This window comes from Gekko japonicus, unplaced genomic scaffold (assembly GCF_001447785.1).
Source record: "Gekko japonicus isolate JY-2015 unplaced genomic scaffold, Gekko_japonicus_V1.1 scaffold37, whole genome shotgun sequence".
NCBI lineage: Eukaryota > Metazoa > Chordata > Lepidosauria > Squamata > Gekkonidae > Gekko > Gekko japonicus.
Window position 1 is genome coordinate 3,664,471 of NW_015171503.1, and position 24,103 is coordinate 3,688,573.

Below are 24,103 nucleotides of genomic sequence, written 5' to 3' on the forward strand. Positions count from 1 at the left end.
ATGCACCTGGAAGAGCAAAGCATATATGCTATACTTGCCTGTACTGGTATTTTCTGCAAGCTGCTTTGAGTCCCCATTGAGGAGAAAAGCAGGATAAGAAATGCTCTAGAAAATTACTGCACATCTTTTGGAAAATGCTGTGACTGCAGCATCCTTGCTAGATTGTTAGCTACATGCAGAGTCCACTGGTGTTTGTTCTGGTTAGCATCTAGGAAAGTGAGAAAAAGCCTTTGCTGGTACAAACCTGCAATTGTCATATGATGCACAATAGGAATATTTTGCTTGCTGGCCTTAAGTTTGCACCATTACAAACGTTGGCAAGATACCAGTGGAACTGTATCTTTTAAGAAGTTGATACGTGTTGGTCATGAGTTCTAACTTTAGACTGTGCTTTAATTTTTGTTTTTGTCCGGTGCTTGCCCTTAACATTCACATATGGTGCTCTGTTCTGTTCCTTTAATAACAGACCCATAGTTCTCTATTGTGAGAGTCCAGCCACGACAAGGCAGTGGGTTTTTTTCTCACACAAAAATGGTGGCATGTTAGTTTCAGAGGTTAGCCATGCAACATGAGTTGAGTTATCTCATGTTGCCGATGAAATGGTGTCAGGAGAAGGGACTAGTAGGAAGGGTGTCAGGAGAAGGGACTAGTAGGAAGGGTGTAGTGTGGGGGGGGGAAGTGGCAGAAGAGCTGAACAAGGATGCTCAGTGAATTTTCCTGCTGGGGGGAATGAGCAGGAAATATAGTAAATTTGAAGACACTGTGAAGTTTAGGGCAGCCAGCAGGTATCCTTTTGTCCCAGACCAGCATTCTTCAGCACTGGTGTCCGGGCTCATTTGCAGGCAGCTATTAATTTGCGACATTGTAGACTATTTTGCCTCCCCTTGCAGCTTTCACTATCCAGTCCTGTTCTGTTCTGTTCAGGGATGCTGCTGGCCATTCTGGAGAAGTGTGGCGCCATCCCTAAGATCCAGTCTGCCAATGTCTCCGTGGGCGAGGGAACCGTGGCAGCTGGCTACCAGGATTTCATCATCTGCGTGGAAATGTTCTTTGCAGCCATTGCTCTGCGTCATGCCTTCACGCACAAGGTTTATGCAGACAAGCGTCTCGATGCACAAGGTAGGGAGGCCGGGACAGCCCGAGGGCCTGTGGTGAGATAGGGGGGCGCCCATTCCAGAGGAGTTCTTTCTTTCTCTGAGCTCCACATGTGGGCAGCTACTGAAGAGTCTCTCTTATTGGTCCTTTCCGCATTTGGATCTCGTCCCTGGTTTTATCAGAGTTCAACTCGTGAAACAATACCTTGCATTTATTCCTGGTTATAACAGCATCTGTTTATCCCGGGACAAGTGTGGGGCAAAACCGGGGTGACCTCAATGTAATGTGGAAACAAAAAATACCCCGAGATAATTACAGGGGGGAACTCGAGTGTAGTGTAGAATGTAAGTTCGCGGACAGGGTTGAGCCAGGATTTAAGGTCTAGTGTGGAGTCACCCCATCCTCTACGGCTCTGCTTCTGATCTGGTTTTCCATTCCATGGGCTCAGCTGTACCCATTACAAAGCTGAGAGACAGTTTTCTGTGGGCGGTGAAACTCTCTTGGGAGCGCCGTAGCAGCTTCCTTGTTGTGCTTATATAAGTGCCCGCTCCCTTCGTCCCCACTTATGAAGGAGGCACAGAAATCCTTACCTGTTTGACTATCTCACTAGGTGAGATAAGAGAATATAGCTCTGGGGCAGTTCTTTTTGCATGAGGGGAGGAGATGGGGATATTTTGTGGATAGAGGAACCAGAGAAGCCGCATCTTGGCCTGGGAGATTATGACTACAGAGCAATGCGATCATTTTGACAGTGAAAGGGAGATGGTGGAGATTGTTTCCCCTCCTCTCCACACGAAATATTGCTGTAAGGGCCAGTCCCTCCAATATTGTAGTCAAAATTTGATCATATAGATCAGGGATGTCGATCTCATTTGTTATGAGGGCCGGATCTGACATAAATGAGACCTTGTTGGGCCAGGCCATGTGTGTCATAAAATGTAATGCCAGGTAGCGGAGAGATAAACTTTATAAAGGACACAAACACAAAGGTTTTTTAACTTAAAATAAAAACATGCTTAAAACATTAGCAATATTTTGTTTATTTAACAGTTTATTTAACTGACACCTCTTGCTCTGAATTATTGCAATCTTGAGTATGCTGTTCAGGTGTGTATCTGTAAGCTGCAAACCTACAATGATGCAGCAGCCGCCCTGAGCCTGCCAAGGCGGGGAGTGTGGAATATAAATTAAATAAATAAACTGGAAGAAGAAGCAGAAGACAGCCAGTTCCACTACGGGTCTGATAGAAGCCCTCCGGGGGCCAGATCCAGCCCCCGGGCCGCATGTTTAACACCCCTGATAGAGATTGTCTTTCCTCTTGCTTGAGGATGGGAGTGGGCCCAGCACAGTGCTGAGACAAGATGAGCCTGGGATCCACTTTTAGGGGTTTGGGAGGGAAAGCAAGGGAGGGCCTTGTGATCTCCTCTAGATATTTTTTTTAATAGCTTACACTGATAGGTTTGCTGTCGAGCGGCATGCTGTCATAATGTTGTTGGTGGAGAGTCGAAGAGTAACCTGCTTTTTCAGCCTGATGTTTCTCTTCTCTTTCTCCCCCTCCCCCCCCCTCTCTCTCACTGTCTCTTGTTTTTCCTCCCCTCTCTCCTCTTTCCTCTGCTTTGGGCTCTGGTGTTTGGCGCAGCTGTTCCGTCATATGGGCCAGGGCCATACGGTAGGTGCCATCCTCTCTCTCTGCATTTGTTTCTCTTGGTTGGGAAACCATTGCTCTTCCAGCTCCCCTGCTCTGGTCTCTTCTGTGTAATAAACATACATTTGGGAACACAATGAAAATGATGGGGGGGGATTCTTTGGAGTTTTTGCGTCCCTCAGAAGTTTTAGTGACCATTGAGGTATGCTGGTTTTTTGAAAAAACAAAAGTGGCTTTGTGGCAGTAGCTGTCACTTTGAGGAAAACGTCACCAAAACTTGCAGCTGCCCGAGACGTTTGTCCACTGTGCATGCTTGTGTCTTCTATGACTCACTGCCTTCAACTCATGGGCGACAGTATTTGTATGGGGTTGTCTTTCTAAAAAAAAAAACTATTAAAATTAACATATTAATGTGTTATCCCGAAGGCAGGTTTCACAGTTATTTAAACACAGAGTGTTTTGAAGTATGAAGATTGCCGGTTGGAAATAAATTTAGCAGCATCTGAAGCTTCCTCTTCACCTTATGAAGAGGGCCCTGTAAAAAACTGTGGTGCTTCCTCTACCCCTTTCCTATCCAGGTGTCTTTGAGTTTCATTCTGAGCTACTTCTCTCTTCACTTGCTTTTGCCAGCATGCTCTCAGGGTCTTCTTTGGGCCCCTGTTCTGCCCCTTTTCTCCTCTTTTTCCCCACTTTCCCCTAACCTGGACTGAAACTCCCTAAAACCACTTTTCTCCTGAATGTGTTTCTCACCCTTACAAGTTTACCCTTTTCCCTTTAACTTTTGCTAATCTTTTGCAAAAGTTACCTGGCGGTTGTGCATTAATATTTCATGTGATTGTTCCAGCTTGGGGGGGGGGGGAGTAGAACTCTGCTCCAGGTATCCTGACCTGCTTTGTTTTCCTCTCTTTAGGTCGCTGTGCCCCCATGAAGAGCATCTCCAGCAGCCTTAAGGAGACCATGAACCCCCATGACATTGTGCAGGATGCCATCCACAATTTCTCCCCGGCCTACCAGCAGTACACCCAGCAGTCCACCCTGGAACATGGACCACCCTGGCGTAGTGGCAGCCACGTCATCTCGCGTTCCCATAGCAACTCTGGCGCCCGTGACAATGAGAAGACTCTGCTGCTGAGCTCAGACGATGAGTTCTGAGGAGCTTGATGAAGCATGCCACCACCACCTTTATTTATTGAACCATTAACAACACAAGTCATATCCCTTTTTAAATGGTGCTGAAGTCAGGAGTGGGCTGTTCCTGTTGCCAGGTGCGGGCATGGACCATGTTGGCTAAGGCAGGAGGTTTGGACTCTCTGGTCCCAGACTCTTCTGTAAAGGTTTAACTGGAGCACATTTTACGTAAGGAAAATTTAAAGAACCCCAAGACTACCAGGTGCAAGAGGAGGGAGCAAAATTTCAGGATGGACCATGTTTTCTTTTCGGTGGTCTTTCTGTTTTTTTGAAGCTGGGTAGCTGTGTTAGCCTGTCTGTCGCAATAGAAAAGAGTAAGAGTCCAGTAGCACCTTGAAGACTAAAGATACCTGAAGAAGTGAGCAGTGACTCACAAAAGCTCATCCCCTGCCACAAATTTTGTCAGTCTTTAAGGTGCTACTGGACTCTTGCTCTTTTCTACTGTTTCTGGGGGGGTTTTAGGGCAAGGGTAGGAGCTGCGCAGTATCCACACACAGAATGCATCATTACTCACTAGCTTTAGCTGTCTGGAATAAAACTGACTGAAAAAGGAAGCAACCAATTATTTCCCCACCTGTACTGCTATAATGCACTTCCACTCTCCTGTATGAGTGCAGGCTGAACATTCAGTTATTGGCTTAAAACGAACTTTGTTAGTCTCTCGACAAGAATCCCCTTAGCAGTGTTCTGGGATGGTCACCCGTGGAGCTGCCTTATACTGAGTGAGATCATCGTTCCATCAAGGACAGTGTTGTCTACTTAGATTGGCAGCAGCTCTCCAGGGTCTTAGGTAAAGGTTTGCTACCCGACCCTTCTTATATTCTAGCTGGAGATACCAGGGACTGGACCTGGGGCCTTCTGCATGCCAAGCAGGTGCTCTGCCACTCTGAGCCATGGCCCTTCCCCAATGGTCCACGGTGGTTCCTCAGAAGGGAACAATATTCTGCTGTACAAAAGGGGAAGTAGAATTGGGGGAGGGGAGAGAAGAGAGATTTCTGAATTGAAACAGTGAGCAGCTCTCAGACCTCTTTCTTACTGAAGTGGAGGCTGGGTTTGGGGATGAACTGTGTTCTCGGAAGAGCTCACTGCTTTCTGGAAAACAGTCCTTCTCAACAGCAGAAGAAAACATGTTTGTGGTGAGAAGTCAGGAGGCCACTCTAGAGATGGCCACACTCTCCCAGTCAGTGGATGAGAATGCCCATACCAGTCATAAGGCAAGGCGGATGAAAATGTGCATCCTCAGCCGTACAGGGCAGTGTGGATGGGGGACCACAGCGGAGGTGGCCTGCCTTCTATTGCATTACTGATCCAGTAACCAGAGAACCTGCATGGACAGATTAGCTTCTCTGCACAGAGTTCCTGTGCAGATCAGTCATAAAGCTTTTCTACATTAAGTTTTAGAATCCTGTAATTTCATTCCCTTTTGTATTCTCTTTTGAGCTGGAGGATTTTCAAACGCAGCTTCATATTAATTTTTGTGTTACACAGGCTCTCTGTTGGAGGTCTACATCTTTGTGTTTTAAATTCTAGCACATCTGTTGCAAAGGACCCCAATCTCTCTTGCTGTTGTCCATATTCTATCCTTTTGTTACAGTTTAGTTTTACACCAGTGTCGCTGGGGTAGAATATGCTGAATGTTCCCCCGGGATGGACATTCCCTATCCTCCGCCCTCCCTCATATCCTGGGCATGTTGCAGTTTGACCAAGAGCAGGAAGAAACATCTCTCTTCATTGTGCTCCTGTTATTATGCTGCTGCATTCTCTACAGCCCATGTGGTAAAAAATGTCTATGGGTTTTCTTGTAGTCTCCCATTAGGCCTGACCCAGCCTTTACAGAACATCTCTATGTCAGACTCTTAAGCTCCCTTTACAAGCTGAAATACCTGCCAGTTACCTGACACTTCAGTACACTGATGATTTAAAGCTGGAAACAGCAATACAGTGGTGCAATGTATTGCATTTCTGTGCTGTAGTTGTGGTTAATTGTGCCTGTATTAACACTGCCCGCAGCAAAGGGGAATAACATTAGACCTCTTCCTTCCCCCACACCTCTCTCTCTCGATTCCTCTTCCCCATTCACTGCCAGTAATGCTAGTTCCGTTCTAAGTGGCTGTACTGTCTTGCTACCACAACTCGTTGTAATTATTAAGCACTTGTTCTCTTTAGGTGTCTTTGATCCCTTCTGGGGAGAGTCCAGAAATGAGGATTTTGCAGGGAATGATTTTTGCTCCTTTTCTCTGTGCCTTAATATTCTCTCTGTCTGTCTCTCTCTCTCTCTCATACACACAAGCAGTTGTGGCCAAGGGCAGTAGCGGCACCCTTCATCCAAGTTGTGCCTGGTTGGGCAAGAGTGCTGCTGCGTGGGGCTGGGCAGGTTGGCAAGACCTGTGACTGTATTTCCCGGAGGGGGGTGGCTGTGCTGCTGCTGCTGTGGTTTGCACTTCACTCTGTACGTTCCAGAAGAAACTGGATGGGAGGCGGGAGCACAACAGCTCCATTCATATCTCCTGCTCAAAATAGCTAGAGGGATTGAGTACTCAGAAGTGAAGGAAGTAGAGGTTTAAAAGTAACATGTTTCTGTAAATATGAAATCATTTCCCCCCCTCCCCTTTTCTTTTGCTTTTAGACCAGTGCAATAGATTCATGTGGGTTGGGTTTTAAAATCCTGTTGCTGCTTTAAACACGCCCACACACAAAATCCATGTAACCCACATACTGTCTTGTGATTACTGACACTCCAGTTGTTAAGCTGTTAAGGGACCAGGGTTTGACTTGTGGCCTTTACAGCTAAGGGGAGATGCTTCCTGAGCCCCACTTGCCAGGGAATTTCCCCTCTTTCTTTAGTACAAGACCTGCCCACATCAAGCTGTGTTGTCTTTCCTGCAGAGTGGTGGGGTGGGGGCAGGAGGAGCACCTGCCCACTTTTTTTCTGCCAGGGGGGCACACCCCATGGGTGGGGCCAGGCCAGATCCCTGCAGTAGCGGGAGAAGATAAAATTGTTCTTTTGTGCCAGCGGAAAGACTTCTATCCAGTCCTTGGGCATACAGCCTCATGAAACGGGGATGGATTTCAAAGGGCCCTTTGTTGAAATGACCTTTTAATTTCCATGTTTGACCTTTCTAATTTGTGATTTTGGAGGAGGAGGAAGAGATGTTGGTCCATCTACCCACACCTGTTTTCATAGGCCTGCGTCTCCCTTCCGTATCCAGTTCTTTGTGCCCATCTCCAGCACACACCTTTTTTTTTCACTTATTAATGATAAAGTCTTCCCAGGGAGCCCACTTTTGTATGAGATGGGTGGAAGATGTGGCTGAGATCCATGCTGCTGTTGAGCAGTTGTTTCAGCACTGGGAGGAATTCTATATATATATCTATATTTTTATATATTTTTTTAAAAAATGTATACTATATATAAATATATACTTGTGCATAGGATCAGAAGTATTCTTGAAGCTTCCCATAAATAATGGTGTGAAGTTGGAATAAGCACCTCAGACCAAGCGCAAGGGCCAATAGTAGCCAAAAGTGTAATGCACTCCTTGGTTGGGTGGCTAAAAAAAAAAAAAAGTAGAGCCATAAAGGCACCAGTACTAAGTTTTTTTGCTGTTTTCCAGTGAAGGAAAGGGATAGGCCCAAGGAGCTGGATCACTCAGCCCAATAATGATCCTGCATTCTGCGTAGAGGTTCTTAAATGTCGATCAGCAGTATCCGTACATCTGCATCAGTCCTGCCAGAGTACTCCTTGCTTAGTCCTCTTTCAGTCTTCTCAGTTTTTGGGGTTTTTTTATCACGTAATATATTTATAAATCCCCTGGAATTTGCTTTTTACTATTTTTTCATGTTGTGTTAGCGATTTGTATATAAATGACTGGGGAAAAAATGTACGATAAGACAGAGTTACCTAGTTTTGTACCTATTGTGTAATAACTGATGTGAACTGGGAGACGAGAGAACTGTCTCTCTTTTGGTCTTTGTGATGTTATACAGCTCTGTGGAAACAAGCAAATATGACAAATAAAATATAGAGATAATATAGATTGTACTTTAATATGTCTCTGGCTGCTGATTTGTGGACCTTGTCCATGTTTCTACCTGAATTTCTCCGTATAGTTTTGATGGTCTGGAACTCTCTGATGGAGAAAGAAACCTGATAACTGTATATGTTATTTTGTGTGTAAATGTTGTCTTTTGACACAAGTAAGGTGAAGGGTTTCCTGGGGGCAAAAAGAAAAGAGATTGGAGGCCATGGAAGAGTGCAGGTACTCGAGACCTGCAAGAATATATCTTCCACCCAGCACAGTTGTTCTCAGTTTCGGTGCAGCTGAGACTGTCATTCATGCCTTTCTAACATTTTTCTCTTCTCTAACACACATTTGTGTATCCAACACGTTGCTTACATTGTGCTGTTCCCATATACCAAATGTGAGTGTGGCATGACCTAGCAAGCACCTGAGTGTTAATGTTAGCAACCGTAGTAAAAAACAAAACAAAACAGCTCCATCCAGTTTTGAACATCCCCTTTCTCTGGCAAGATGCTTTTCTAACCCTTTGTCCAGGTTCCTGCAGTTGTCTTCTTTTCAGCATTCAAGTAATAAGCAGCACGGTCATCACTAAAGTCTGTATCTAACCTTGTGATAGTTTATGGTTAGCTAGAAACTGCCCAAGATGTTTTGAGAGAGCAACTTCATGCAGAATAGTGTGCTCAAAGAAGACACTATGTCAGCCCCATTGCTCCACTCCTGGCCTAGGGATTTGTATCCCCTCCACCCTCGGCATCCCCACGTACACAGACACACACCCTTTCCCTCTGATTCCACCACCTCCTACCAGCAGTGATGAAGGGAGCTGAGGTGTTCCGCATACTTAAGTAATGTCAACAGGGACAGAGCACTAGTTCAGCTTGACCAGGAAACTCATTGAGGGGCCTTGAGAAATCAGCATCTAGCCCGACTTGCTTTCCAGAGTTATAAGGTTAAAGGAAGTAAAAGTTGTGAATGTTAAGCTTTGCGTGTCCCCGTTCAGCGAGACTGAGTGACAGTGCTGTGAGCTTTTTCTTGTTAATAACATTATGAGGAGGTATACCAGGCATTCCCTTGTAACCAACGTGGAAGCCAGTAACTATATGTGCAGCTGCATGCTCCTGGTAGAACTGTGCTTCTGTGACAAACCCAACAACCAATTTACTAGCTTTAGGCTGGTATGTGGTGGCTCAGTGGTTAAGACGCTGAACTGCAGACCGGAAGGTCAGTAGTTCAGTAGTTCAAGACCCAAGTGCCGCATAATGAAGTGAGCTCCTGTCTCTGGCCCCAGCTCCTGCCAACCTAGCAGTTTGAAAGCAAGAAACTGCAAGTAGATAAACACGTACTGCTTTGGTGGGAAGGTAACAGAGTTCCGTATGCTTCGGTGTCCAGTCATGCTGGCCACATGACCACGGAAATGTCTTCAGACAGCGCTGGCTCTTCGGCTTGGAAACAGAGATGAGCACCACACCCTAGAGTCAGATTCGACTGGCTTTTGAGCAAGGGTGTCTGTGTCTGTGACAACCCCAACAACCAATAGCTATAGGGTGGTATACTGGTTCCCTCCCCCTCTATTTCATAAGGTATTGCTGTTTATTACTCCGGTTGCAAAAACAGTACAGACAATAATTTCATAAGGTAGGTTATGTTGAGAGAGAATCACTGGCCCAAAACAACTCCACAGATTTTATGGCAGAATGGGCATCTGAACCACTACACCACACTGGCTTCCCTCCTTCTGAGGCTTCGGGCATTGCTGTTCATTTTTTACTTCTACTGATGAGCAGGCTTTTATTTCTGAGCAACCTAAATGTGTTTCAGCCTGCCATACCCGACACCTCTGGTTCTCTTCCTCCTAGGTCAGAGGTTACAGGCAGACTTGGCTGTGTCAGCCACTGCTTTAGCCAGGCTGCCTCTCTCAGCATGGCTCACCCCCCCCTCGATTTGGTATCCCTTCTCGATCTTTATCCCTGGGTGGATAGCATCCCATGGCCTCAGTGATGGTGTTATCACACACCCGCACTCACTGAAATAATGTCAAGCTCTTCGCATAAACTTCCCCATGTCCCTAGAAGGATGATGACTATTTCTGGAGACTACTAGCAAATGGTGAGACTACACTTTCACTTCCCTGCACGCCTGTTTGACTCCTGCTTGAGGTCAGAGGAAGATTAAAGTTAAAGCTACTGTAGCTGCACTTTTCTGGAACTTGGCCACCAGTGACTGCAGGTGGCACGGAATGCAAAAACTTCACAGACTCAACGCTGTTTGGACTTGTGTTAAAGCTGAAGTGTTTGTGTTTGCATGTACTGTGGTGACTCACTTCACCTGCTTGAGTTATCTGGATCTACTTGCCATCTTCAGACTTCGCTGTGGTGTTCCTTTTGCTGTGATTAGTTGCTTGTAGCACATAACGGGGGAAGGAAGGTGGCATGGTATACCCCGATCTCATCAGATCTTATCGAGTCTAAGCAAGTGTCAATACTTGGAAGGAAGACCACCAAGGAAGACTTCGTAGGAAAAGGGAATGGCAACCCACCTCTGTTCATCTCTTGCCTCGAGAACCACTTGCCGGGTCACCATAAGTGTGTTGTGACTTAAGAGCACTTTACACACAGAGAGCACATAGTGGTCCGTAAAGGTAAAGGTTTCCCTAGCTCGAAAGCTAGTCGAATCCGACTCTAGGGGCGGCGCTCATCTCTGTTTCCAAGCCGAAGAGCCAGCGCTGTCTGAAGACGTTTCCATGGTCATGTGGCCGGCGTGACTAAATGCTGAGGTGCATGGAACGCCGTTACCTTGCCACTGAAGTGGTACCTATTTATCTACTTGGTTGGCAGGAGCTGGGGCCAGAGATGGGAGCTCACTCTGTCACGTGGCAGTAGGGTCTCGAACTGTCGAACTACAGACCTTACGGTCTGCAGCTCAGCATCTTAACTTCTGAGCCACCACAGCCCCTATAGTGGTCCATAGTGTATGTTAACTGCTGTATGCAAGATCCTACAGTAAGGGGCACTGATTTTCTGAATCCCTCCAGCCCTGTGATAATTCATACATAGTTCATAACGGGGCTCAAAAATAAGTCACGGCCAACTTCCCATGCTCCAAACTACACCTTTGATCTGATCCAGCAAGGCAAGACTGCAGGATCCCTGAACACAGATTAGTTATGCCTTAATTGGTGAAACAGACAGATTCGGGTGGGTAGCCATGTTGGTCTGAAGCAGCGGAACAAAGTTCTGAGTCCAGTGGCACCTTTATGACCAACAAAGTTTTATTCTGGGTATAAGCTTTCGTGTGTATAGAAGAACCATGGGTGCACACGAAAGCTTATACCCAGAATAAAACTTTGTTGGTCTTAAAGGCACCACTGGACTCAGAACTTTGTTCTGCTGTTAAAAGAGAGTGTGTATGCCCTTTTCCTGTATATATTTAACAGACATTGGGTGAGGATGGAGATTGTAGTAAAACCAAAACACAACCACCCTGTTTGAATCAGCCCACCCCTGGCTTGCTGCTTGGACAAGGGGTGTGGCTGTTAAGCACTTAGGCTAGTCTTTTATGTAACTATGCAATTTGTGCTGACTGCAAGAGAAAGATGCTGTCGAATCTGTCTATCCTTGGATCAGCCACAGTGCTTAATTCACTGTGTAGACCTCCAGGCCTACTGCTTTTTCAAAGGAAACACCGTCTTTCTAGATGCCCTTCAATGCCATTATGCCCAAGGACAGGCAATATTCAACTGAAATAGGCTGAGCTCAGTTACTTGGAAACGGAGTGACCTTGAGCTGCTGATAGTTACCTAATTCTCCCCACCCACCCTGGTTCCTAGTAATGATGGGTTGCTTGACTTCTCATGCATATGAAGAGGATCCTTGTTTTACAGTGATGGCAATGCTATGGAATGTGGAGCAGGCGAGGCCACCTAGCAAACTTTGACCTCCAGGTAACATTCCAGGAATTCCATCACATGTTTGCTTCAGCTGCTTTGTTTCATGTTCCTCATAGCAACAGCCATTTCTACAACAAGATTTCTTGAGAACAGAACTTCAACTGGCCCATCAAAATGATCACTGGGTTTGCTTCGGTGGTATACCATCTGTACACACATTTCTCTCTTGAGACAATGTTTAAAACTATTGATGTAACCTCGCACAAATTGCCTAGTAGGCATTATATGCAAATATCCCATTTATGTATTTAGGGTCCAGAAAAATTCCACTGATGGAAACTGCAACTGCCATGTAGATGTTAGTGAGCCTGGGATAGCTGTAGTCCTGGAACAGGTGTAATTTGTCAAAGATGTGGTGAAATGCTGCTGTTGTGGTTGTTTCCAAAATCAAACTATTTACATTGGAGTCTAACCAGTTTACTCTCCATTAAAGCAACTTAGTTCTTCGGAGTGAAACTAGATGTGTAGGTTTGGAAAAGACGAGAAGAGGAGGAGATTGGATTTATATCCCATCCTTCACTTGGGAGTCTCAGAGCAGTTTACAAACTCCTTCCCCTCCCCACAACAGACACCTGGTGAGGTAGGTGGGGCTGAGAGAGCTCTTTCCAGAACTGTCCTTGAGAGAACAGCTCTGACAGAACTATGGCTTTCCCAAGGTCATCTAGCAGCTGCAAGTGGAGGAGTAGGGAATCAAACCCGGTTCTCCCAGATTAGAGTCCACACACTTAACCACTACATCAAACTGGCTGTGACCATGCTCTGAGCTCAATCTTCATGTAAATGGGACTATAGTATATAGGTATACCTGTGGCAACCCTGTGAAGTTTTCAAGGCAGGAGTCATTCAGAGGTGGTTTGCCATTGCCTGCCTCTGTGTCATGACCCTGGTATTCCTTGGTGGTCTCCCATCCAAACACTAGTCAGGACTAGAGATGAAAAATTTCCGGAAATTTTGAAGCTCGGAAAAAACCCCGGTTTTTGTTCGGGTTTTTTCGGGGGGAAATGGAAATTTTCGGAAAAATTGAAAAAAATGCTACATTAGCATTTCTTTTGTCTTTTCTAGATTGAAAGTCATTCTGTTACTTTAGGAACATAAAATATGACTATGGACATTTTTACTTGGCATGAAATTATCACAACTAGCATATTAAAAATATAGTGTATCCAAACAATTGTTACAAACAGAATACCCACCCACATGCAAAAACAAAACTGAAACCTTTTTCTTTTCTTCTGACAATAGCACCTCCTAAAGGAAGAAATGCATCTTTTTCTTGCATTGGAGAGTTCAGTTTGTAACCTAGGACTTGCTTGTCCGCAGTGCAGAGAAATTAGATCAATCTGATACCATATATATATATTTTAGAAATGATTTGGAAAATATTTGAACACCTTGTCTTAAAATATTTTATTCATCATGTTAAAATAAAACGTTCTATAATCAATTTTTTCCTTTTCTTTTTTTAATTTTTCCTATTTTTTGGAAAAATACAAAAAAAGCTTCAGGAAAAAAATGGGGAAAAACCGATTTCCCCCCCGAATTTTTCCGGTTTTTTTCTGGGCCTTCACATCTCTAGTCAGAACTGACCCTGCTTAGCTTCCTAGATCTGACAAGATTGGGCTAGCCTGGGCTATCCAGGTCAGGGCAGGTGTACTTGTAGCATATAATAAATCTAATGTGGAAGGTGATGGCAAACCACCTCTGTTCATCTCTTGCCTTAAACACCCTGTGGAGGGGGTCTCCATGAGTCGGTTGTGACTTGATGGCACATTAAATATGTGCTACAGTGACTACCTGGCCACTCCATTGCTGCCTTCTTATTCTCCCGAGGAATAAAATGCCCTGCAGCTGGGTGCCCGAGATGCAAAGCAAACTCATAGCCAAGGGAAAATTCCCAGTGGGTCACTGGTGAAGAGGATAGTCACGCCCCCGTGGGTGCTTCCAATTATTTCTTGAAATATCCGTACCCTGCTTTTCCTGTTGGCTCAAGGCAGCTTAGAGGTAATGATTAAAACATTAGCTTGAAACCAGATAAAAATAAAACCACCCAATACTTCCTCCCTCACCTAGAGCCAGTTTGGTGTAGTGGTTAGGAACGCGGACTCTAATCTGGGTGAACCGGGTTTGATTCCCCAGTTCTCCACATACAGCTGCTTGTGTGACCCAGGATCAGTTACAGGTTCTCTCAGAGCTGCTCTCTCAGGAGCAGTTATCGAGCCCTCTCAGCCCCACCTACCTCACAGGATGCCTGTTGTGGGGAGGGGAAGGGAAGGGAAAGGAGATTGTAAACTGCTCTGAGACTCCTCCTCCTCCTCCTCTTCTAAAAAAAATATGCCTGCTGCTTTTTCGTTTGCCATCAAAAGCTTTGGCAAACGAGGCCTGCCCTGCCTCCTGAAGATCTCCAGTGAGGGAGCCGCTTGTCTCAAGCCTGGCCAGTGGCTCAAATAAGGAGGACTGACTCACTGGTGGATTCCTCCTGTTGGCAGAGGTGCAGGAGAAAGCGCTGAGTGAGCAGACATCTCTCCTGGATGTTGCTGGCTCCAGTTCTTAGCTGAGTGGCCCATACATGTTTCTGGGCCACATTAACTTCCCTGTCTGCCCTTGTTTACAGCATTGTGAATTTTTTTAAAAAAAAGTTGTGTCTTCTCTCTCATCACAGACAACCCCTTCCCTTTAAGGAAGACTCCTCTACCCATCAAACCCATAGGATGAAGTGCTACAAGCAGAATTGAGCTGCCTAAAGAGAGCCATGTCTCATACTAGATGACTTTAAATGTGGATATTCTGGCTTGTGTGGCCTAGTTCCCACAGGCTGTCTCGACAATCATTAAGCAGGTGCTAAAATGTAGCTGATTCTCCACCAATTGTACTCACAACTCAGTGTGTCTGTATTGGGTCAGCTGCAAGCCACCCTAAATTAATTTTATTATTTATGTAGGTTTGGTGCACATTCAGCTACACAATAAAGCAGCTGTGTGGTTGCTTCCTAATGTGACTGAATGCGTAACCTGATCAGTGGAAAATAAATACGGTGTGAGCAGTGAAAGAATTCACAAGCCCCTTCATTATAGAAACCAAAAACGTGTGCTGTGTGTAAACTGGTGGTTCTTTGTACAGAACATTCTCTTGGAGTCATTCAATCACATTTGATTTTTAGTCTTTGCATCCATTTTTCCTCCACATGACAAATGAATATGAATTGTTATTTACACTTTTTTTTACATCTGCCCCTAGATCTACCAGAACTGACGCAATTCAATGTTCAATGGATTTCAGTAAAATTAAGATGCTAAAGTCTCCTCCAGTGCAATTAAGAGAACATAGAACTCATCTTGGCTGGATCATGCCTGAAACCTATTTCTGCAGCCCCTTGCGTTCCCATGCTTTGGCTTGTCAAATTTTTGATCGAGTCATTCAACCCACATTTGATTTGGGCTACTTTGCTGAAATGGCTTGGTCCTGTTGTTAGTGCAGTGACTTCATTACAAGTAGTGAAGCTGCTATGGTGACTTCATATTATCCTTACACCACATGTCCTGTCTCTTGTACCCGGGGAATGTTAGTCATCTTACTTCCAGCTAGAACATCTAGCGCCAGGTGTGAAGGGGTTACACTGGTACAGTTGGCATCTATTAGCTATTGCCCGTGATATGAAACTCCATGGCAGAGCCCTTTATGTCTTCCCCCAACCCCACTCACCTCTAGCCCTGCTTTATTCCTAGAGAGAGCATAAGCGTTTCCCCATATTATACTATTCTATTGAAAAGTTAGGACCTTTTGTATACTGTCATTCTCCATTTTGTTCAGCATATGCCAGCATTTCCGGGTACCTCTCCAATGCACAGCTGCTCTGATTCACATTACATGTGTACAGGATATCAGATTGCCTTGGAGAGGGAATGAGCACTGCTGGGCTGAGATAGATTTGGAGCACACGTTAAAGCAGTTGTCTGGATGAGCGCCCTCAAACTTGTTCATGGCTCCTCAGCCTACCACAGCGTTACATGAATACAGTTAAGATTTGCCACATGAGCCCTACTCTCTGTGCCTTTAGAGGTGAAGAGGGTGGCAACCAGCAACAGGGCTTTTTCAGTAGTGGCACCTCGCTTACATACAGAATGTCTTTCCTCTTGAGGCTCAGCTGGCACCGTGCAGGTGCTAGGCCAAAATGGTTCTGTTCATGCAGGCTTTTAATTAAAGGGTTGATTTTTAAACACTATTTTAACCATTATTTTAAGCCGTCAGTGCCCTGTTACTATGATCTATGCTTTTATGCTGGGCTGGTGATTTTTAATGCTGAATTTTAATATCTTAAGGTGTTTTGCTTTTATTTTTATGTTGTAAGCCATGTTGGGCTCTGACCTGGATGCTCTAGGCTAGCTCAATCGCACCAGATCTCAGAAGCTAAGCAGGATCAGCCCTGGATAGTACTTGGATGGGAGGCCCCAGGCAGGTCCCTGGAGAGGCAGAACAAAAAAATGTGCAGCAGGAGGAGGAGGAGGAGTCCCCACAACAGACACCCTGTGAGGTAGGTGGGGCTGGGAGAGCTCTTTCAAGAACTGCCCTTTCAAGGACAGCTCTTCTCAGAACTATGGCTTGCCCAAGGTCATCCAGCAGCTGCAAGTGGAGGAGTGGGGAATCAAACCCGTTTTCCCAGATTACAGTCCGCACACTTAACGACTACACCAAACTGGCTCCTAAATAAACACAAAAACAGTTTGAGAAAATACAAACACCTTGTTTCCAGCTTTTCGGTTTTGAAAAAAAAAATTGGCTTTATTTGTAAAGTCTACAAAATACAGAGGAGTCTGGCAGGACACTTACTGTAAGTCAGAAAATAAATAAGTACTTTTTTTCTTGCTCTATAGAAGATAAAATGTGATTTGCATATATAAAATATAAAGTACGGCTCTGTACCAACATCCTGGCCGTGCCACAAGGCGGAATGGCATAAAGGACGTGAAAATAACTTATATTCGTGCAATAAATAAATCACAGGGAGGGAAATGAGGAAGGGGAAGGGAAGAATGCTAACAAGGAACCCACCCATGAGAATCATTAAAGCAGCGGGAGGGAGGACAACACTGGCTTGGAAGCTGATTCCATCATGGGGGGTGGTGGTGGATGTCACAGGTAAGCTGCAGGATGGGTGAACCCACCCATATGTCTAAAGAATTAAAGGGGTAACTGCTTGCCACTTAAATAACTCACAATGGTACAATGCCTAGAAGTGACTGCTCACAAATGCTCACCGGTTCCTATGTCAAATTTATATGCAAAGAGTGGGAAAGGTGCCTTTGCGAGTCCTCTAATCGAATGCCCTTTCTGTTATTTAGGAAGGAGCACTTGAATCCAAGCCATCCCTGCCTTATTAGCTTGCCTACTTTAAAACAAAAAAAAAAGATCAGAAAGATTGACCGGGCAGCCTCTCCTGGGTATGGAGGTTCTATCTACAGCTTTGCTCCCTGTTTGGACCAGTCTCAGGCCAGTTTAACACATGACAGCAGACGAGCTGAGACGGCTTGGCCAGTGTAGTCTTCTTCTTAGGTGACATGTTCCAGTCAGGCAACCCACCCCAACCAGGCTGCTGGTGCCCTGGCATGAGGGGCAACCTGGTTGTTCACAGGGACACGAGCACCATAGACCCTTGAATGATTTCAAGAAGTAAACCCACACCCAGAATCCCATTTCAGCTGGGGCTAAATTAGCCCTGAGGCCCCACTGCCCTTTCATAGCAGAACAGCAACAGTCTGCTGGGAAATCCAAGAGTGTTTCCCCCTATCTTCTTGAGAAGGCGGGGAGAGAAACCACACTCAGATTCTGGGTACTCGGCAAGGAGTTTCCTCAGTTCTTTTGCTTTAGTAATGCAGCAGGATCCAACAGGGTGAAGAGAAAAATACGATGAGACACAAGACATTTCAGGGGCAGCACCAGCTCTCTGCTCTCACACATTCCTCCCAATCCGATTTTTTTCTGGCTGGGCTTTCTTTGTCTAGCTCCCCCTCTTCTAGGAGCTTTCAGTTTTGGTTTGTGTAAAGGTGGCCACAAACTAACTCGCTGCCCTGGGTGAAAACAAAGTTAGAGGAAAGCGTTTAAAAACAGCATCAACACAGCGAGGAATTGGCATTTCTTCTGTACTGTCCTACCAGACCTGCAGTTAGAGTCTGCTAATACACTGCACACTTATCTCCACAATATTAGCAAGGAGTTCTTTCCCGATTTCTAATGTTTCCATACAATGAAAAAGTCAAAAGATGGAAAGAAAATGTAAATACTTCCCTCTAGAATGTCAGGGGGGGAAACGCTTCAACTTCCTATTATTCATTTTCAAACAAGCTGATACAGCCTAGTAAGACACTGGCCCCCACCAGGCTTTCTTAGGGAATGGGTGACTTTTGCGCCCCTTGTTTGTTCCCCAGTTGTGATACCCATTACACTGTGCACAGCACACCAGCTGCAAAGTCAGGCAAATTTTGTTGCTTACACCGGAACAGAAAGGCTTCCCTGCTGCCACTTTCCTACCCCACCATCTCACGTGCTTTATCCTTCTCTCGCCTGGCTCATCTCAACCCCATCTTTACTTTCCTCACCTTACACTCACCATTTATGAAGTTGCTTCTGTTCCACGACAGACATTTTGTACCCTCAGCCCAACAGCACTGTTAGGTGAAAAGTATACATGAACCAGTGTTTACATGCATTCATAGCTGGAGGCAGCAGTGGTCTCTCCTTTGATATACAGTATTGATATACAGTATGGCATGCCAGCGACTTTGCTCTCACGCGGACCTCATGATCGCCTTCCTCTCATTATCCTCGTCATCACCCCAAAATAATCCTCCTTCTTTCCCCTTGCCTCAACTAATGTCCCCTTTCCTGTATTGCTATGAAGCGTGCTTGCTCATTGGAAACTCTAACTTGGGTTGGTCTTGTAATGCTCTCATCACATGGGGTTTCACAGCTTAGGGCTGCTCGCTTATGGTATAAAATTGGGATGTATGACAATCCTCACAAACAGGCCAAGGGCAACCTGGGCTGTCAAGAGATCTGAAAGGTAACCAGTTCTTGTGACCTCCTAGATTGCTCCTTGGTTCTTACTGACAATACAGGCTTTTATTACATTTATGCCCCGCCCTTCCTCTCAGTTCTCCTTAGCTTCAACATCGCATCGTTTTTGCTCCCTCATGAATAAGGTATTTCCCTTTTGCTACCTATACAACCGAACATTCTCTATAGCTGTATTCACAGCTACCACAGAGAAGCCATCTTCAGCTCATTACACTAACTTAGAGGGGAAGAAGACAGACTACAAAGTGGGAAGAGAAAAGCGGATCAGGAAGGGGAAAAAGGATAACTGGCCACTGCATTCCAATTCAGGGATCACATTAACAGCAAAAATAACACGAGTCAGGCACCACCTTCCCACCCTTCCCCCAACGAAGACAGGGGACAGAGGAGGAAGTTCAACGTTCAGCCATTTTGTCTTCAAGTCAATTCAGTCTCCTTAAGATGGCGGAAGAAAAACAGGAGGAGAAGGGGCCAGTGCAGCTACAGCCGTTCTAGGTGAGAGCTGGGCAGAGGAATGGCAACAGGACTCAGTTCACAACTCTGCTTGTAGGCACTAGGAGTACGATGCCTGGTTGGAGCCAGACTTGACGATGGTAATAACACTGGCCGTAGCCACCTTGGCAGTAGTACCGTGAGCGGTGACCGTGCGGGCAAAGCCTTGCAGCGCCTCATACTTGCTACGCAGGGCATCGAGCTCAAGGCGCATGGCAGCATTCTCGCGAGCCAGCTTATCCACCTCCCTTTCCAACTCTGTTTTCTGCTTCTGCAGCTCTTCCTTCTGGCAAACACGCTTGACCCGGCAGCTGGCTGCGTAGCCCCGGTTCTTCAGTGTACGCCGGCGTTGTTTCAACCGGGCCACCTCCTCCTTGGAGAGGCCTCGCAGATGGTGGTTGAGCTCTCGCACCGACAACCCCATTAACTCCTCATCTGACAGGTGTGGCGTGTTCTCACCCATCTCCCGCTTGATCTGTTCACAGAATAGGCAGGTAAGTGTCAAAAGGAAGGAACAACAAAGGGAGGAACACAGGAAATCGAACATAACTGAGTGCTGGTCAGCTCAGGTAAAAAGGTAAAAGGGCTGGAGAAAATTGAGCAGATCCAATAATATTTTGCACCCAGAAAACCTAAATTCTGCAACAAATATGCTCTTAATATAAAGAAAAAAGATGTACACATACAAATGTGAAGTTAAGATGCACTTTGAGTAGGGTTCCCAACACTGCCTCTACAGAGTCTGGGGAAGATATGATATAACTTCTGGGTGATGCTCTAGGCTGCCTCCCCTAGTCTCTATGGTCTTTAACATAGAGACTACAGGAAACTCCTAGGGCATCACTATGTGGTGGCCATTTTTTCCTCCTCCTACTCAGTTCCTCAGGGGTGGGAAACTAGGGCTAGAGGTAGGTAGGTAATTATCTGCCCTGGTCACGTAAATGAGAGGTCCGCTCTTGAGTCCTGGTCTTTGGACCCCCATATACAGAACTGAGGTGGGTGAGGACCAAAGTGGTGGCACCTCACCTCTGGAATGCTCTCCACCTCAAGGCTTGTCTGGCACCTACCTTTCTTTAGGTGCCAGACCAAAACATGCCTTTTTACCAGGTTTCAATGGAAGGGGTCCTTTTTAAGCTGTTCTATAGACTGCTTGTAGCCTGAGGTCTGTCTTATGAGTACCATTTTAGGCTATTCAACATTTCAAACCCCAAGACAATACCCAGCTAGTCCTATACCCATTGTTTCATAAGAAGCCCTCCCTTAGCCAAGAGAATCCGCTCCTCTCCTAGAAAGTCAGGAAGGCAACGGCAACCAGTTACATTCCTTTCCCCTCATATGCTAATTTCTTGCTCAGTTTAGGGAAGCTGTGAGAGGAGATCAGTTATGGAACCTGTGAGGGGGACAATTCCCAGACTACTTTTTAGAAAAAGATAATAGGGTAACTCAAAAATGAACAGTACTATATAAAGGTAAAGGTTCCCTTGCTCGAAAGCCAGTCGACTCCAACTCTAGGGTTGCGGTGCTCATCTCCGTTTCAATGCCGAAGAGCCAGCACTGTCCGAAGACGTTTCCGTGGTCATGTGGCCGGCATGACTAAACACCAAGGCGCACGGAACGCTGTTACCTTCCCACCAAAGTGGTACCTATTTATCTACTTGCAATTTCTTGCTTTCGAACTGCTAGGTTGGCAGGAGCTGGAACTAGAGATGGGAGCTCACTCCATCATGTGGCAACTCGGGTCTCGAACTGCTGAACTACTGACCTTCCAAAGCCTGCAGTTCAGGGTTTTAATGTTGTATAGATTGTTTTAGATGAATTGTTTTACTGTTTTACTGTTGTAAGCCGCCCTGAGCCACTTCGGCGGGAGGGCGGGATAAAAATAAATAAATAAATAAACCACTTGAGCCACCGCAGCTCCTACAGTACTATATACATGCACATAAATTAATTATATTTGACACGTGACAGAATATAACATCTGGAGTCATAGAAATTGTGGTTTGCAATACGTACATAGAAAATAAGATTCCTATGAAGTATCATTTCTACTTTCCTGGCCTCTCAATTATTTTTATTGAGTGGAGGGGGGGGGCATGGAGTCCCTGGAGACATACCATATCATATTAGTCATGCCATCATTTGTACCTTTTAAAGATAGATGTCAAATTGTAACACAGGAAAAACAAATAAGCAACCCCTCTCCCCAGAAGCTAGTAGAATGAAGGTAATCAAGACAGAACAGGAAATGTGGTGCCAACCCTACATGGTAATAAAAACAGATCACATTTAAAAAAACCTGCACAAACACACAGTCACAACTCACACAATCACACCCTTACAGGAAAAACACCATAGGCCAAAAGGGAAGGATGCTGAAGCTCTTCCCCCTTTTGGCTCCACTCCCACTGGAATCCCTTGCAGACACTGTCCGCATGCTTCAACACACATTTCTGCAGTTGCGAGGATTAGAAACTTGGCCTCTCAAATACTGGGTTACCAGCTGCAGGTTGGGAAATTCCTGGAGATTTGGGAGCAGAGTCTGCAAAAGCTGGGGTTTGGGGAGAGGAGGGACCTTGGTGTGGTAGAACGCCATACAGCCCACCCTTGAAAGTTGCCATTTTCTCCAGGTGAACTGATCTGTCATCTGGAGATCAGTTGCAATTCTGGGAGATCTCTGGACCCTATATCTAGAGGTTGGCCACCCTACTAAAAAATAAAGTTTGGTCTTTCAGGATTCTGTAGAGCTTGTCTGATTCTTTCCAGTTGTATGCTAAGCCTTGCATGGGTGTATACCTGACAATGCAGGAGCTGCAAGAGGAAGATGGACAATAAATATAGGCAGGAAAGACAGTTATGAAATAAAAAAACAGAGGGAGCCAGCACAAGGAAGTGGAGCAAGGTGCCAGAGCTGTAACAAGGGCAAGGCAAGTGAGGCGCTTGTCTCAGCACAAGAAGAAGAAGAGCTGGTTTTTATACCCCGTTTTTCTCTACCCAAAGGAGCCTCAAGAGAAGAAGATGATATTGGATTTATACCCCGCCCTTCACTACCCAAAGAAGTCTCAGAGCGGCTTACAATCCCCTTTTCTTCCCCTCCCCACAACCAAGGGTGTAGACTTTCCAATTTCCCGGGGGGGGGGCTGGGGCTGGGTCAGAGGCATTGCTTTGCTAGGAGCAAGGGTGGCTCCCGGGGGAGGCTGAGCAGCTTCCTGAAAATTTCGGCGGGGGCTGAAGCCCCGCCGCCCCCACGAAGATTACGCCTATGCCCACAACAGACACCCTGTGAGGTAGGTGGGGCTGAGAGAGCTCTCTCAGGAACTGCCCTTATGAGAACAGCTCTGAAAGAACTTGTGACTGACCCATAGTCACACCAGCAGCTGCATGTGGAGAAGTGGGACTCAAACCTGGTTCTCCCAGATTAGAGTCCGCGCTCCTAACCACTACATCAAACTGGTTGTCAAAGCGGCTTACAATCACCTTCCCTTTGTCTCCCAACAGACACCCTGTGAGATAGGTGGGGCTGAGAGAGCCCTGAGAGAAGTGTGACTGGCCCAAGGTCATCCAGCAGGCTTCATGTGGAGGAGTGGGGAATCAAACCCGGTTCTCCAGATTAGAGACTGCCACTCTTAACCACTACACCAAAATGGCTCTCAAAAAATTGAGGGGCATAGAAAAAGTATATCATGACTAAAATAAACATTGTGTTATTATTACTCTTGTTATTTATGTATTTACCTTATTACCAAAGTAACTACTATGAATTATAGGGGGTGCAATTTTATATTCTTGCCTCGGGTACAAAATGAGCTAGTTACGGTTCTGAAAGGTACCGAGGGAGGGAAGGGTTTGGATACAAGCTGATGGAAGAGAATATATAGAGACAAGGGACGGGACCCGCGATACTCGCGGGAGGGGGGGAGGGAGCTCCACACCTATAAGGAAGAGGAGGAAGCAGGAGGAGGAGGTAAATTCCCCCCCATCCCACCAGTTCCCCCATCTCCTCCACCCCCCTCCACCCACCTCGCTCAATCTACCCCCTTCTCTTTCTCCCTGGCTCCAAAGCGAGGCCCGAGTGACTTTTTGGTTCCCCCCCCTGGCTTCGAAGCAGCGGCGGCGAGGGAGTTTGCAGAGTGTTCCCTGCGCATGCGCAGGGGACACTCTGTCACTTTTGGGGGGATTTAAGTATCCCCCTGCGCATGCGCAGGGGATGCTCTGTCACTTTCGGGGCTATTTTTTTTACAGGTTTCAGATTTTTGTGCACACCTGGGGACTGCCCCAAGTCTGCACAAACATCTCCCTCCCCCCCAGGTGACCCCGATGTGCGGAAATAAGTATCCACACGCAGGGGGCGACTTCGGTATTAGATATATAGATATGCAAAAATTCTGCCTGGGCATGAAGGATAAAGATACCTTCACACTTTTGAATTGCTCTAGATTGGGATATGGAGGCCAGTTTGATTAACTAAATTGTGACCAGAATGTGAAACTGTCTATTTTTATGGAGGGATGAGCTCTCCCTCCCACATCTTGGTCTGACTTGATGTCAGTTTAAAGACACGTGAAACCCATGACTGGGGGAAGCTTGTTCTTCAGCACTAACAGGCTCTTACCTTGAGGGCTTTGCTTGACAAGCTGTCAGCTGACATTT

The 24,103-nt window shown here is 45.9% G+C and overlaps 2 protein-coding genes across 4 annotated transcripts in view; one reads left to right on the forward strand and one right to left on the reverse strand.

Moving 5' to 3' along the window:
• TMEM184B (transmembrane protein 184B) overlaps positions 1-4,251 on the forward strand; it is a 46,417-nt gene extending 42,166 nt beyond the window's left edge. The window contains exons 8-10 of one of the 2 annotated variants that reach the window (XM_015419192.1): positions 925-1,119; positions 2,735-2,764; positions 3,651-4,251. In XM_015419192.1, coding sequence (XP_015274678.1) covers positions 925-1,119; positions 2,735-2,764; positions 3,651-3,892 — 467 coding nt within the window. In that variant the 3' untranslated portion in view covers positions 3,893-4,251. The remainder of the gene's footprint in view (positions 1-924; positions 1,120-2,734; positions 2,765-3,650) is intronic. The other variant, XM_015419193.1, reaches the window with a different exon arrangement.
• A 12,423-nt stretch (positions 4,252-16,674) lies between these two features.
• MAFF (v-maf avian musculoaponeurotic fibrosarcoma oncogene homolog F) overlaps positions 16,675-24,103 on the reverse strand; it is a 23,409-nt gene continuing 15,980 nt past the window's right edge. The window contains exons 1-2 of one of the 2 annotated variants that reach the window (XM_015419173.1): positions 24,066-24,101; positions 16,675-19,931 (exon numbers count right to left, since the gene is read on the reverse strand). In XM_015419173.1, the coding sequence (XP_015274659.1) occupies positions 19,518-19,931; positions 24,066-24,101 (450 nt within the window). In that variant the 3' untranslated portion in view covers positions 16,675-19,517. Of the gene's footprint in view, positions 19,932-24,065; positions 24,102-24,103 lie in introns of those variants that run through there. The other variant, XM_015419174.1, reaches the window with a different exon arrangement.